At 36.2% G+C, this 16387-nt stretch overlaps 1 protein-coding gene across 3 annotated transcripts in view; it reads right to left on the bottom strand.

Moving 5' to 3' along the window:
• Positions 1–16387, bottom strand: part of LOC126885912 (uncharacterized) — a 163115-nt gene that overhangs the window by 10489 nt on the left and 136239 nt on the right. For all 3 annotated transcript variants that reach the window (XM_050652717.1, XM_050652719.1, XM_050652718.1), the window contains 2 exons: positions 8257–8402; positions 2068–2240 (listed from right to left, as the gene is read on the bottom strand). In XM_050652717.1, the coding sequence (XP_050508674.1) occupies positions 2068–2240; positions 8257–8402 (319 nt within the window). The remainder of the gene's footprint in view (positions 1–2067; positions 2241–8256; positions 8403–16387) is intronic.

The following is a 16387-nucleotide window of genomic DNA, read 5'->3' as shown; positions in this document are numbered from 1 at the left end:
CTCAATTTTTGCAGTAAAAATTTTTTTTTAAACCAAATTCTTGGGAATTAAATAACCTACAATTTTATATTGAAACATTTTTTCGTATCTCTGACGCTAATCTTTCTATTCTGAAGAAAATGGCATTTTTTACCAAACTACACAAATTCTTAATTCGCTTTTACCTCCAGTTTTTCAAAAACTAATCATTCTAAGCCAGTCAAACTTCAAGAATCTATTTATAATACATAAATAAATAAGAACGAATAAGGCAAATGACCAAAAACACCGCTAACTTACATTATTATGCTTCCAATTTGATTTCTCCTTTTTTTTTTCAAAAAAAATATTGATTTTTAACCGTAACTTTTTTATTTTTATCTTAGAAAGTTTGATTAAGATATAATATTGTAGGTTTTTACAAGGTCTATAAGTCTATTTATATTAAATCTTTTTAAAATCCTCAGTCGCAAAAAGAGGTGACTTTGAAAGGGTTGGTAAAAGTGGTTTTTGCATGTTATTACAAGTTTTAATTGTCAATAGCTCACTCAATTTTTGCCGTAGGAAAAATTTTTGTAAACCAGTTTCTTGGGAATTAAGTAAGCTACAATTTCATTTTTAAAGCATCTTTTGTATCTCTGATGTTAATTTTGCTATTCTGAAGAAGATGCCATTTTTTCCAAACTATAAAAATTCGTTATTCGTGCTTAACTCCATTTTTTTTTAAAACTGATCATTCCAAGCCGGTCCAACTTCTAGAACATATTAAAAATCCATCCATCCAATGGCACTACAGCCCAAATCGAGCCTTGGCCTCCTTCAATAAGCTTCTCCAATCATTTCGATTTACCGCTGTTCTTTTCCATGAACGCGTTCCCAGGAAGTTCCTGGCATCCTCATCGACTTCGTCTTCCCATCTCTTTTTAGGTCTTCCAACAGGTCTTCTTCTCTGCATTCTTGCATTCAGCAATTTTCTGGGGATTCTATTCTCCCTATTACCTATTAATAATACATAAGTAAAAAAGACCAAATAAGGTTAATGACTAATTTTAGTTAAGCTGGTGATTAGAGGGTTGCTTGCGATCACTTTTTCGCTGAAAAAATTGGGGACTGACATTCTTTTCATTATAAGTCACTTAATTTTTGAGGTAGAGACATTTTTATTTCTGGTGATAGATATTTTTAAGTGCTTTAAATTAGTTTGAACAAGTTTTCCTTGAAAAATGCATAGTTTTCCCGTGTTTTGACTTTGGAACTACAATATTTAGCATTTAACGAAGAAGAGCCAACATATAATAAAGTATAGCTCGATTACTATTGGTCCTAAAGAAAATTAAAAAATTGGTTTTGTTTATTTTTTCAAAAGGTACATTTTTGTTAAGTAAAGTTGTTTTGATAAAACGAAAACTTTTGGAGTTATTAACAGAAAACTTATTAAAAACATTGATTTTTTCGATATAAAACTAACACTTTCGATAGCGAATAAATCGAAAACTATCGATTTTATCAAAAAAATGTATAAAATATTTTTTGCTTAGAATGAACGTTTTTACCAACTTTTGCGATTGAAGTATAACAAAAAATTTCCACCCCCGAGATGGGGTGGCAACCACCCCCATGGTAAAAGCGCCTCTCGGCATGATATAGATTTTGATCCTTGGATTATCCACTACTTATTCTCAAATTTTCAAGCAAATCTATCCATTCTGTAAAAATTGCGAGGTTTTGTCCGATTTTAAGCTTCATTACTTGGACTATAGGTATAAATCCTTCATAGAAGACTAATTAACACATTAAAATGTATAAGCCTCAGATCTTGGATGTAAAAATCCTTTACAATAATTAATAAAATCAGATCTAAATTCTTTTTTATTTTTAAAAAGACAATATGGCTGCGCTACACCATTGTGAGTTCAAGTTCAGTCCACAGCTGTTAACTGTAATCAGAAAGCACTGTATGGCACCCTGTACCTTGACAGTATTTCTGGAGGCGTAGACCTACCTTAATTTATTAATGCGTGACATTGACTAAAGCATCAATAAGAAAATTTTATTATAAAAAAACAGTTTAAAATTATTATTTTGTACCTGGCATATTGAAGCCTGCGAGAAATTTAAATTTTCAGATTTTTTAGTTACTCTGCTGCAAACGTAATTTATATCAGGACCATCGTTAGGTAGACATGTACAAACATGATTTGATTTTTCAGCAGTCCATTGCGGTACATTTTTCGTTTTTATCTCCATATCTCCCGAGGGACCTGCAAATAACCCGGATTTTTTTACATACTTTAAATCGTTTAATAAGATGAACACACAAAGCAGAAATCCTGTGTAAAAATATATGCAGAAAAGTGTATAAAAATATTACTCAAATCAGCTCTTAAAGTTTAGACTGTAGGTACTCATCCAACTAAACAATACTAAACAAGTAATTGAACTTGGTAAGCCTTAGGTTTTCGTTCAAAGTGGTCGAAAGTAGAACCGGAATTTTTAGTCATTCTCTCCAAAATTTTGAGATGACCTCACCGGAGATGACTTCAAAAACGAAACTACCCTTGCGAGCAAAAAATCAGCTCATTCTACTTTATTTTCACAATAAATAATTATTCTACTTTATTTTCATTAATATTTCATTAGTAATTATTTTCTTCTTTTCTTATTTGTTTTACCAGTTTTCTTCGTTAAAAACTCGTTGGCGCCCTCTTTGATTATTCTCTTTTATTATCCTCTTTTATTACTCTCTTTTATTATCCTCTTTTATTATCTTCTTTTATTATCTTCTATTTACTATATCTCTTTTCATCTAAAATCTAAATCATCGATTGAACATACTGAACGTAACCCGTACATCCGTAGCAGCACTGACCTAGGGTCACATCATCTGCCCAGGTCAACAGAAGTCCACAGCAGTACCATACGACATCAAGAAGTTACCATCAGCTACCAAAAGCCATAAGTATAATCCAGAATTGTTAGTTTTTGGCAAGAATTTGAATATATTTGTTAATGCAATTTACTAAGTCATATTTTTATTATATCTTTATGAACAATAAACATCATTAGTTAAAAATATTGTTTTGTTTGCTTCCATTCTGGATTTTCATTGTTCATGTTTTTGATTAGGACAAGGTGGACTCACAACTTGGGAGATTGAGCTAGTTTAGGGTAGACGATAGCTATCATAGTTGATTGAAATATTATTCTCGAATATAGTTTCAATTATCTGGGGTAGTTTATGGCCAATTTTATATTGTGCTACTTTAAATTAAAACAACTAATTCAAAAAGATGAAACGAGAAAACTGCCATATCGAAACAGTTGACAAATACATCTATCCTGGCCACGAAATACAAATATGTAGAGACAACCAAACATACGAATTATCCAGAGGAATAGCTTTAGGATGGGCAGCGTATGGCAAACTAAGAGACGTGTTCAAGGAAAACATCCCAATAAAGTCAAAAAGAAAAGCATTTAACCAGTGCGTACTTCCGGTGCTTACTTATGAAGCTCAAAACACTGACATTGACTAAAGCAAGGCTTCCCAAACTGTGCGTCGCGATGCCCTGGGGCGTCACCGAGTTGTCCCAGGGGCGTCATGTGTCAGAGAGGACTTTTATTACAGAAAATAAATATATTTATTACAATACTCATATCCTGCAATTGACAGATAAAATTACTGCGTTTCAGAAGAAGTTGCTTTTATGGAAGAGAAAATTAGAAGATCAAGAAATTGACTGTTTCCCTGCTTTACAAGGTATTCTACAAGAAAAATAGATAGAAATGCTCGATCCCTCTTTAAGAAATATGTTTACATAACACATAATATTATCAATGAGCGAACACTTTGAGAAATATTTTCCCGAAGATCTGGAGTAATATGACTGGGTCAGAAACCCTTTCCAGTTATCCACATCATCGACACTTTCAACAGAGGAAGAAGAACAATTGACAGAATTGTCTTGTGATTCCAGCCTAAAGCTTCAATACGACAAGGACAAACTGTTTGAATTTTGGAGCCCAGTTTCTCATGAATATCATGCCATCAGCACTGCAACATTAAAGGTTTTATTACCATTTGCGACTTCGTACTTGTGCGAAACGGACTTTTCTGCAGTGACAGTAGTTAAAAAAAAACAAGTACAGGTCAAACATAAACTTAGAAAAAGAAATGAGAGTGGCAATTGGCAATTTCCAAATTGGAGCCCCGGTTTCATAAGCTGTGCTCAAAAAAGCAAGCACATCCCTCACATTTAACCAGCCAGTTACATAAAAAATATCCATTTTTATTTTTGTGCCTATGTTTTGATGTCATAGGTAAATGTTCCAATAGTTTTTTTGTTATAAATAACTATAACCTGTTACTAGGCTAGTACTTACCAAAATTGGTAAGTTTTATTGGGGTTTGGGTTGAGGGGCGTCGCAAAAAAATATCAAAGTCTAAAGAGCGTCACAGTACGAATAAGTTTGGGAAGCCCTGGACTAAAGCATCAATAAGAAAATTACAAGTAGCACAACGAAAAATGGACAGATCCATGCTTGGCCTAACTTTGAGCGACATAATACGAAATGATGAGTTACGGCGAAGAACTGGAGTGGAAGACATCATAAAACGCATTACGAGGTTAAAGTGGAAATGGTAAGGACACGTTGCAAGACAGAGAGACAACAAATGGACAACGAAAATTTTAGAGTGGCGGCCAAGGGCAGACAAGCGAAGTCGTGGAAGACCACCTACCAGATGGACCAACGACATTAAAAGAATAGCGACAAACTGGATTGCAGCTGAGCACGACAGAGAAGGGTGGAGACATCTTGAGGAGGCCTATGTCTGACAGTGGACAAATTTGGCTGTGTGATGATGATGACGATGAATGCAATAAATATGGTCTATTATAGACCTTCCAAAAAATATTTGTTTTGTGCAAATTGGCTACGTGTTGTAAAGTTTGTCTTCTGTGTGGCATAGAACCATAGAGAATACAGCAATCATTGTAACGGGTATGTTCTAAGCAATGTAGACCTCTATGAATATGCGAGTGGTCGTCTCAGTCGCTTTTCAACGTTGACGTGTATATACACTTCGAAGTGCAGTAAGTGAACATTTTAAAAATGGATAATTCACCAGTATAGGCGACCCACGTAATTTCGTTATTACTATAGGGCTATAGTCAGAGAACTGTCGCCCGTTGCCCTCTTATGACGCAGTCTGAAGTCTCAAGCTCTTACTGTTGCAATTAAAAGACCGGTAGCTACAGTTGTTGACAACCAGTTTCGGGTCCGCGACGTGTAACGACAGAGAGGGACGGTCGATTTATTGTCCTGTGTAGGGATGGGAAAAACCTACCGGTTATAACCCTAAAACCGAAGTGGAAAAAATACTGAATTCAGAGAAAAAATGTGAAAATTTTTCGCTCACCGCGCGAAAATGAGAAATTTTAAGCTGACTGAAACCGATTTCACAACACCGAAGACTGATTGCTATACTGATATGGACTGATATCCATTCGAATGGAGTATCGCAAACTGAAGCGCAATATAAATGTAACCTATTGGGTATCGGCTGTGATGAAAAAAACCGAACAGAGGTTTTTGGAACAACCGGTTTTTTTGACCGGTTATAACCGGTAGGTTAAACCGTAGGTAAAAAAAACGGTATAACCGAAAACCGGTGTTTTGTCAATAACCGCCATCCCTAGTTCTGAGTACCTTGGGGAATCGGCGCGCGATACGAGTTAAGCTTCAACAATTCTTGTGAATGTGCGAGATGTCACCGTTACTCAGTGGACATTGAGGTGAAGACTTTAGACTGCCATTTTGACTCACAGAAGAGCTAACAGAGGGTCCAAATTGAACACACGTAAGAAACAAGCTCGACTTCAGTTTTCCCGAGAACAATCTCAATCCCGAGGGAGAGCAAACTCAATTGGGAGCTTGAGACCAAGCTCAATTGAGAGCTTGGTCAATGGAGAATGATTTTCTCAGTGCTACAGTGTTGAAACAGTGAGCTATGGAGGTGGTTCGTGTATGTTTTGGGGTGGTATATCTTTAGAAGGAACAACAGAGCTTGTGTTCGTGCCCAGTGGAGGTCGTGGAGGGGATTTGACAGAGCGATACAGTGAGATACAGTATTCTCCCTGTATCTCAAAATATCTCTTAGTATTTAGAATCACAAAAATCTCACCAGACGTACCGGAAATTTCAATACACATTTACATTACAAATTGACCAATTTATCCACCTTAAAATCAACTTAATTTAAAATTGTAATACTAATTATCTTATACAGTATGGTGCAACTGTTTCTAATAAATTCGTTATTTCGTAAGCCGGCGACTTTGAAAAAATCCCGAAACGGGTCGATTATTATTTTTTAATTATGCTTTTTTGGCATACATATCATACTAGTGACGTCATCCATCTGACGTAGTCTATGACGTAATTGATGATGTTTTTAAATCAGAAAAGGGTGTGCTAGCTCATTTAAAAGGTTATTTAGTTATCTATTCAGTAATACAAACATTAGCATAATTATTTATACAGGGTGTCAAAAAAAAATTTTGATTTAAATAAATTAACATAAAAGGAAGAATTTATGTAATTTATTTAATTCAAAATACATTTTATTGCTGTCAGATAACATAAAAAATATTTATTTAAGAAATAAACATTGCTTTTCGCTTAAATTAAATATTAAAACTGCCAAGAGGCAGGGGGTTACAACTTGAACATTGAATTTCAGCAAAAAACAATGTTTATTTGTTAAATAAACATTTATTTTTGTTTTCTGGCAGCAGCAAAATGTATTTTGAATTAAATAAATTACATAAATTCTTCTTTTTGTGTCAATTAATTTAATTATAAAAAAATTTTTGGACACCCTTTTTTTATGCCCAAATTTTTGGAAAAATAATTATTATGCTAATGTTTTCGTTACTAAATAGAGAACTAAATAACCTTTGAAATGAGCTGACATACGACCCCTATTCTCGTTTAAAAAATCATCGATTACGTTATCACGCCCAGAAGATGACGTCAGTAGTATAATATATTTGCCAAAAAATCATAATTTAAAAGTAAAAATCGACCTGTTTCGTGATTTTTCCTTAAAGTGGCGGCTTACGAAATATAGAATTTATTCAAAACATTTGCACCATACTGTACCGGGTGTACCATATTTTCCCGATTTTAACTGCCTATAACTTCTAAACGACTCAAGATAGGAATATGCTGTTTTCGCTGGAATGTTTCATTTTAGTAAAATTTTTGTTTGAATTAGTTGAATTTTTTATATCCCTTTTAATTACAAAAAAATAGCGGATTTTTGAAGAATAGGTTGTTGAGTTCTTTTTAATGGAACAAAAAAAATTTCAGCGAAAATGGCATATTTCTATCTTGAGCCGTTTAGAAGTTATAGGCAGTTAAAATGGGGGGAAATGTAAGTGGACACCCGGTATATGTTTGAATGCCGCGTCCTCACAGGTAAAAATTTGCGTTGAACCAGCTGTCTGTCGCAAATATTTGCGTGCTCCATGTAAATTGTGCTAATGTGGACGTGTTCGTCGCATAAATCGGACGCAAGAATTTTCGACGCACACAACGCACACGCTCCATCGGTTGTCGGTTTTTAGCCCCGTCCTCACTGGAAAAAATTTGCGACGCCATTTCGATGAACAAAATGAGTTCAATACGCACGAAAAATGTATTAATGAGGACGCGGCTTAATGCCAGGTAACACCAACAAATCTCAAGCTCTAGCTTATCCCAGCTCAGCTTATATATAAGGTCACTTACGTTGCTCCATAATTTTCGATTCTTATCTAAGCACGCCTTAACTGAAATTAAGTCTATTGTCGGGTCCTAACTGGTAAATTTTTCGTGCGTATTAAACTAATGGTTTATTGCAAGGAATTGCGTCGCAAATTTTAACCAGTGAAACCGCGTATAAAAACAGACAACCGATTGAGCGTGTGCGTTGTGTGCGTCGAAAATTCTTGCGTTCGATTTATGCGACGAACATGTCCACATTAGCACAATTTACCTCGAGCACTTAAATATTTGCGATAAACAGCTGGTTCGACGCAAATTTTTACCAGTGAGGACGCGGCATAAGATGCAATCCAGTTGGCAATCCATTGTGGCAAGCTGGAAATTCATCTAAGACTCAATGGTGCAACGCGTATGTTTAGTAAGCTGAGCTTAAGGCAAATCTTAAGCTTAAGATGTGTTGGTGCAACCAGGCGTTATAGTCTTAAATTTAAATCACGTTCTTACCTGTAATAATAACGGTTTTAACGTCTGTTTGCTCTTCACCTTCAGCTTCTTCCACTGTCTCTTCTGGAATCGTTCTAGCTAAATTCTGCAGGTATTGGTAATTAAGTTTGCATTTCGATAGGGGACATTGCTGTGGTTTCACATAACTGAAACGTCAAAATTGTACCTACTTTAAAGACTGCTATTACAATTTTATATTGAATAACTCCTGATCAAGAGTTTAGTTTAGGGATAAATGCTGATGAACACTAGAAAAAATAAAAAAAGGAAAAACAGAGTTGCAAACATTTATCACTATAGTAACTGTTACATTGTTAAAATATTTTCGATTTTTTTCACTCCTTTCTAAAAACTTTTTTATTTTCTGACCAACCTTTATACAGATATACTGTACTAGACCTTTGTACCTGAATACCAACCAGAGAGGAAAAGAAAAAGAGACAGACCAGACAACAGCTGAAAAAGAACAACAACGAGAGAACACGAAAAAATTGGACTAAGATGGGGCGAAGTCAAAAAGAGAGCAAAATATAGAAGAGAGTGGAGGAAATTAGTTCACAATTTATCCAGAGAATAAAAACAAAAGAGGATACGCTGTCCCGGTCACACAGCAATCTTACACTTTCGGCCAAGAAACGCATAAGCGCCCAATACTCCACAAGGAGGGATGGAACGAGAGAGATACCTTTATACCAACCTTTATACAGAGTGTCCCAAAAGTAGCGCAACGGTCGAATATTTCGCGAACTGAACATCCGATCTAAAAACTGAAAAATATCACCCCTTCAATGGTCACAATTGTAGACATCACCTTGATGTCTACAATGACATCAAACATCACCCCTCACTCCACCCCCAGGAGGTGGGGTGGGAGGTAACTTTAAAATCCTTAATGGAAACCCCCAATTTTTATTGCAGATTTGGATTCCTTGCCGAAAAGTAAAGAATTTTGATTCGAGACATTTTTTCGAACTGTCGATAGATGGCGCTATAATTGGGAAAAACAATTTATCCTGATACCATAGGTAAATTATAGAAACTAATAATTTACCTATGGTATCCAGATCTCTAATACAGATATATCTCGAGAAATACAGATCCAAATATCTCGAGAAATACAGATCCAAATGAAAAACCAAAAAATGCTTGTTTAATATTTTTCAAGAACCTATCGAACAACACCAAACATGACCCTCCACTCCATCTCGTGTAGGTGGAGTGGGGGGTAATTTTCTTAAATAGGAACCCCCATTTTTAAACGCTTTCATTTAGTTCAATAGTTTGCGTCAAATCTTTAGACGTTAATTTGACTGCCTTTTCTTCAATGCAAATGAATGAAAACTTGCAGACATATGCATTCGCGAGAACAATACATGAATAGCCAATAAAAAAAAATTTCATGTTTATTAATTGTTTAAATAAAAAAAACGATTTTAATGGAAAACGCTTAAATACGCTTAAAATTTCACTTTTTACGTTAATTGTTTTCGTTATGCTTCATTAACCCTTAAACGCCCAAGGGTGGGTAAAAAATGTCCACCTAATGCGTATTCCCTTGTAACATATTTATTATGTGTTTAAAAATTTTTCAAAAATTATTTATTGTTAAAAATACAGCCCTTTATCAAATGTTAATTTGGTTTTACCGATATTTTTGAAAATAAAAGTAATATCTTGAGTTAAATATGGGTGGGCAAAAAAAGTACACCCTTAGTAAAATTTGTTACTAAAGTTTTCTCTATAATTTCTCGTTGGTAGGAACATAATCCATATAGTTATCGACGTATAATTACATTATCGACATAATTATCCGCAAATGAGGAGGCTGAAGGGAAGATTGTGGAGAAAATCGACAAATCTGAATTAATGGCTTTTACTGGTATGTTAATTTTGATGTACACTGTAATTTTGTTGTAAGGCTTGTAAATTGTTTATATTAATATTTTAGAAGATGCTGTGTTTATTAAGCATAAGATTCTTAAGTTTAACCCACTTCCAACAACTCTCAATAAATATGTTAGCTATTTTCGAGGTGGACATTTTTTACCCACCCTTGGGCGTACATGGAACCTAAAAAAGGTGGTCGTTTAAGGGTTAATAAACAATAAAGTTTCAAATTTTTTGCTGATTCCGACTATTTTTCATGTTAGTACATCATGTTTTATACATATTTTAATAAACACGACGATATATTTTAATGTTTGAAAAGTGTAAGACTAAAAAGTAAAAAATAAAAAAATATGAAACAAAAAATTTTTAAGAAACGCTTTTCTTTAGTTGCGAGTGACTAAAATTAAAAATATTATAAAAAATCAACTAAAAAGCAAAAAATAAAAAAAAATTTAAAAATCTAACATATTCGTTAAAGAAAAACGTGGGGCGAAAACCGTTTATTCGTTGAACACGCGCCACGCTTTTCTTTGACGGATGTGTTAGATTTTTTTAATTTTTTTTATTTTTTGTTTTTTGGTTGATTTTTTTATAATATTTTTAATTTTAGTCACTCGTAACTAAAGAAAAGCGTTCCTAAAAAATGTTTTTTTTATATTTTTTTATTTATTATAGATTTGGATTCCTCATCAAAAAATAAGCAACATTTGTTCAAAACATTTTTTAGAATTGTTGATAGATAGAAAAAATACGATGTATTAGCGCCATCTATCAATAATTCTAAAAATGTTTCGAATAAATGTTACTTACTCTTTCAAGAGGAATCCAAAATATACCGATCAGGGAGAACAAAATTTTACGAAAACCTCCAAAAAAATAAAGGAAGGATGAAAATTTGGGACTAGGTAGTTGAAATTGTCTATTATTATATAAGAGAAAGTTTACAATTCTACATCTCCTCCATTTAACAAAAATTGGTAAATACGGGGTGAAAAATATTTTCTCGGGGTGAAAAAATATACGTTCAAAATAAGTCCGAAATTATATAAAATGGCTAATTCTAAGTAACTTTTGTTCTATAGAGTTTTTTTACTAAGTTAATACTTTTCGGGTTATTTGCGAGTGAATATGTCCATTTTTAACAAAAAAAACATGTTTTTGGACGGTTTTTCGCAGATAACTCAAAACGTAAGTATTTTAGCGAAAAAAATATTCGTAGCAAAAATAGAGCTTATAAAAAACTGAAAAAAAAAATGATGTATGCATGAGGCCTGTAGACCCAATAGACGCAGAGTTGTAGATAATGAAAAGTAGGTTCTTCTTCGTCAAATTCCAAATCGAATACTTCAATTTGAAATATCCCAAAAACGGAGCTCTTTTCGGGGAAAATTCAATACAACTTTTTTAAAGTGTTTAAAAAAAGGTTTATTTTTGTTTTAAAAAAAAAACTTCTGACATTAAAAGTAAATGAGTTATGCTTAAAATATTGCTGGTATTCTTTACTTTTTGCTAAAAATATAGCGAAAATTACCCCCTAATTAGCTTCTTAAATAAAATTAATCGTTACCGCTTCACAGGTACTTTACTTATGTATTGTTTATATTATCTATAAGTTTCATTGGTCCAAAGTGCTCATTTTTGAAAAAAATTGGCTTTAAAATAAAACATTTTTTTTATTTTGAAAAAATGGAATTTTTTATGGAATTAACTTAAAAATTATTGGTAATACCAAAAATCTCAAAGAGTAATAAAATGATGCTTTGCTTTTCTGACTATTTTTACTTTTTTGTTGTCTTGTTAGAAAACAAGTTGGTTATGCTATGACTGTTCAAAATTTGCATAAACTCGTGATTAGTTACTCGTTCAAGCCATTTTAACTACAGCTTTTTCAAAAATAAACACTTTGAACCGATAAAACTTAAAGATCATATAAATAATAAATAAGCAAAGAACTTGTCAAGTGGTAATGAAAAAATTTATTTGTGATGATAATTAGGGGGCGACTTCCGCGATTTTTTTTACCAAAAAATAAAACGGACCAACAATGTTTTGAGCGTAACTCACTTACTTTTAATGTTAGAAGTTTTTTTAAACAAAAATAAACCTTTTTTTAACATTTTAAAAAAGTTCACATCAATTTTTCACGAAAAGTGCTCCGTTTTGGGTTATTCCACATTGAAATTTTCTCTTTGGAATTTGACGAAGAAGAACCTACTTTTCATTAGCTACAACTCTGCTTCTACTGGGTCCACAGACCTCATGCATATACCATTGTTTTCAATTTTTTATAAGCTATATTTTTGCTAATAATATTTTTTCGCTTCGCTAAAATACTTACTTTTTTGAGTTATCTGCGAAAAACCGTCAAAAATGTTTATTTTTTGTTAAAAATAAATACATTCACTCGCAAATAACTCGAAAAGTATTGACTTAGCGAAAAACTCTATAGAACAAAAGTTGTTTTATCCAATAATCAGTCAACTGATTTGACAATTAGTCATTTTATCCAACTCCGATCATATTTTGTATGTATATTTTTCACCTTCGGGACGGGGTATTCCCCTCAATTTTTGTAAAATGGAGGGGATGTAGAATTGTAAACTTTTTCTTACATAATAATAGAAAATTTCAACTATCTATTCCCAAATTTTCGTCCTTCTTTTATTTTTTTTGGGGTCAGATTGTTCTTTGATCGGGCTAAAAGTGCCCCACCCCACCCCACCTCCATGGTGTGGAGTGGGGGGCCGTGTTTGGTATCGATCGATAGGTTTTTGAAAAATATTATACACTTGTTTGTGGTTTTTCATTTCGAAATGTATTTGTCGAGATATTAGACCGTTTCTATAATTTACCTATGGTATCACGATAAATAGTTTTTTCCGACTATAGCGCCATCTATCAATAATTCGAGAAAATGTCTCGAGTAAAAGTTGTTTACTTTTACATAAGGGATCCAAATCTGCAATAAAAATTGGGGGTTTCCATTTAAGATAAGTTGTCCGGTGCCAGCCACCGGAGGAAGTCGTGCGCGTACGAGCGGAGCGGAACAGCAGCAGAGACCAGCCGAACGGAGAAGGGAGTGTCTCGATAAGCTGGAATTTTCATTCCGACCACGAATGTAAGCGTGGTGCGAGTCGAGTACTTCTAACACCTTAGGCGAGAAGGAGAGGCAAAGGCCAATTTTTGGATGTGGTGAACTTAGGGAACTTGATTTTTATTTGATTCTCTGAGACGCTACAACTAGAGATTGGTTAGCAGAAGAAGCAAAACGGGCTCGACGTGAGCCCGTTACGGGATTTCTACTGTACCTCCGTTAGGGTATCGACACTGCAAGGTGTAGTTTTTCAGAAACTTACATCGGGCAGCCCCGGCCCCTGGGCGAGTAGAACGAGAAAAGCAAGAAGAACCCTAACCCAGTTCTGTCTGGGTTAGTGAACAGCCGCGATATAGGTCCAGGGGAAGCCGACCCTGACACCGTGCTGGCATCGGGCCAGACGGATGAGAAAAAGGCTTGACAATATTAGGTATTCGCCCCCGATGACTGATCGAGCCAGGTCTCGATCACCCCCCCCCCCCTCTCTATGGCCACTCCGCCAATTTATGATGATTCACGTAAAGTGGGTCATAACCTGTTTCAGGAACTAAGCAGCGAGGAAACCGACGTTTCAACTGAGGATGAGCAGCCAAAAGAAGAAAAAGCGAGAGACGAGGAATTTAAATTCCAAACACGAGGAAACCCCTATAGCAGAAGTCATGGACGAGGACGAGGCAGATGAGACAGCCAGAGGAACAACGAAAATTGCTAGGACAGCTAGGACCGAAGACGGCGAGAGCGACGACGAACTCACGAAACAAGGGAAGACATAAGCATACTGAAGGAGCTAATGGGAAAGCACCACGGAGCGGTGAAAAGCAGAGAGGCTGATTACCAAGAACAGTTGGAGGCAAATGAAGAAGTGATAGCCCGACAGAGGATCGAAATAAGGGAACTGAGGAAGGAAATATCCAAGCTGAATAACACGATCCTAAAGCTGACAGACCGAATAGACGCCCGGTTCGACGAACTGATGGAAGAAAAAAAGCCAGCGGACAACAAGAGCCACCAACAGGCCAAGCCCTTAACTTTAAAACTGCCGAAACCAAAAACAAATAAAAAATCTCCGCCGACCGAACAACAGAATAAGAAAAAAGAAGCCTTCCCACCACTCCCTGGAGACGAGGCGAAGTCATGGGAAAGAAAAGCCAACGAAGCTATGAGGGCTATGTCACCCCCTCTCATCCTGCCGAAAGGACCAGTACATCCAATCCACCAACGACTAACAGAGATGAGGATGCGCTTGTCTTGCGGCATCCCAGTGGTTCGGAGACAGAGATGGAGACGAACCAAAATGAAGAAACCACCGTGTTGCCCGAACAACAGGCAACACCACATCGAAAACGGCCTGTAATCAAATTACAGAGCGTCAGCGAGACAGGAGCTATCCTCACCTTAGCTCAAGCACAAAAAGTATACACGGCCAACAGGATTTCCAAGAGTGGTAGGGAAACCCTCATCCAGGCGAAAAGCCCGGAAGATTATAGAAAAATGGTGAGGATAGTGGAAGAGTACGCGAAGACTTACAACGCCAAAGAGAAATTCAAGAGGCTACAATGGATAGCCTTCCCCTTAGATGAGGACGTAAAACCCAGAGTGGTTTTAAGAGGATTGTCCACGAACACCACAGAACAGGCAATCCAAGAAGAGATGGCAGCACAGTACCAAATACCCTGTCAGTCCGCGAAGAATATGTCAACCAGAGTAGGCCCAAAAAGACAACTACCCATGTTCATCCTGACTCTGGATCATGAGGACGTCGAAAAGGCAAAGCGTATCACAAATCTGTGGCACAGAAAGCCGTGGTAGAGGACCAACGCAGTGTTTCAACTGCCAAGGCTACCACCATGCCCAGAACGCATGCCACAATGACCCAAAATGTGTAAAATGCGGAGAAGATCAACCCTCAAAGCTGTGCAAACGAGCCAGAGAAGTGAAGACGACATGTTCTAACTGCAATGGAAGCCATCCAGCCAACTACAGAGGATGCCCTAGGTGCCCAACCTGGGGAAGACCTCCACCACAGAGGCCACAACAAACGAACAGACGACAGCAGGCAACCGGGGTATGCTACGCCCAAGCCACAAAAACAAACAAACAACAACAACAAACACAGAACAACACAGCGATCCCCCAAAACGAAGACTACCTTGTCAGAATGGTCACCAACATAGTGACTAAGGTAGTCCAAGAAGTTATCCTAGGCACCAGGCAGACGCAGAAGTAATACAGGCAGACAGGGGATACTTGAGGATAGGCTCCTGGAATCCGGGCGGCATATCAACAGATCAAAACATCATGGATGAAGTCGCCAACAGATACGAGATGGACATCGTAGCAATACAGGAAACCAAGCTTAAAAACAACTTTAACCTAAAGTTTCCTGGGTACGATGTATATAGGAACTACCTCACAAGAATATCAGGAGGAACGGCCATTCTAGTCAAGAAAGGAATTAAACACACAAGATTCACGACCCCACCACTTATAAACATGGAGGCAACAACAATAGAAGTGAAAATGAGGCAAGGCGTAGTCAGAATAACATCAGCCTACGTAAGACCGCGAGACCCATTAATGGACGATGACCTAGACGCGTTCCTAAACATCGCTGAAACATCAATAATAATAGGAGACCTGAATGCAAGATCCCCCAACTGGAACGATAGAGCTACGAACAGAAACGGACGACTACTAAATAGCTATATAGAAAATAACGAAGACATAGTGGCAATGGGCCCAGATGAACCAACACATTTCCCAGGAAATGGACTTCCCACCCACATCGACATCTTCTTCTTCTTCAAGTGCCGTCTCCTAATCGGAGGTTGGATATCATCATCACTATCTTTACTCTATCCACCGCTGCTCTAAAGAGTTCTATAGAACTGCATCTAAACCAGTCCCTTAAATTCTTTAACCATGACACTCTCCTTCTTCCTATACTCCTTCCGCCTCTTATCTTTCCCTGTATTATCAGTCTTAGCATTTCATATCGCGGTCCCCTCATTACGTGTCCCAGATATTGTAACTTTCTTATTTTTATTGTGTTTATTATTTCGCATTCTTTACCCCTTTCTCGCAGTACTTCCGTGTTCGTTTTCCTCTGTGTCCATGCTATTCTAAGCATTCTTCTGTAACACCACA

Source organism: Diabrotica virgifera, chromosome 6 (genome assembly GCF_917563875.1).
Source record: "Diabrotica virgifera virgifera chromosome 6, PGI_DIABVI_V3a".
NCBI classification, from domain to species: Eukaryota; Metazoa; Arthropoda; class Insecta; order Coleoptera; family Chrysomelidae; genus Diabrotica; species Diabrotica virgifera.
This window is presented reverse-complemented; position numbering and strand designations above follow the sequence as displayed.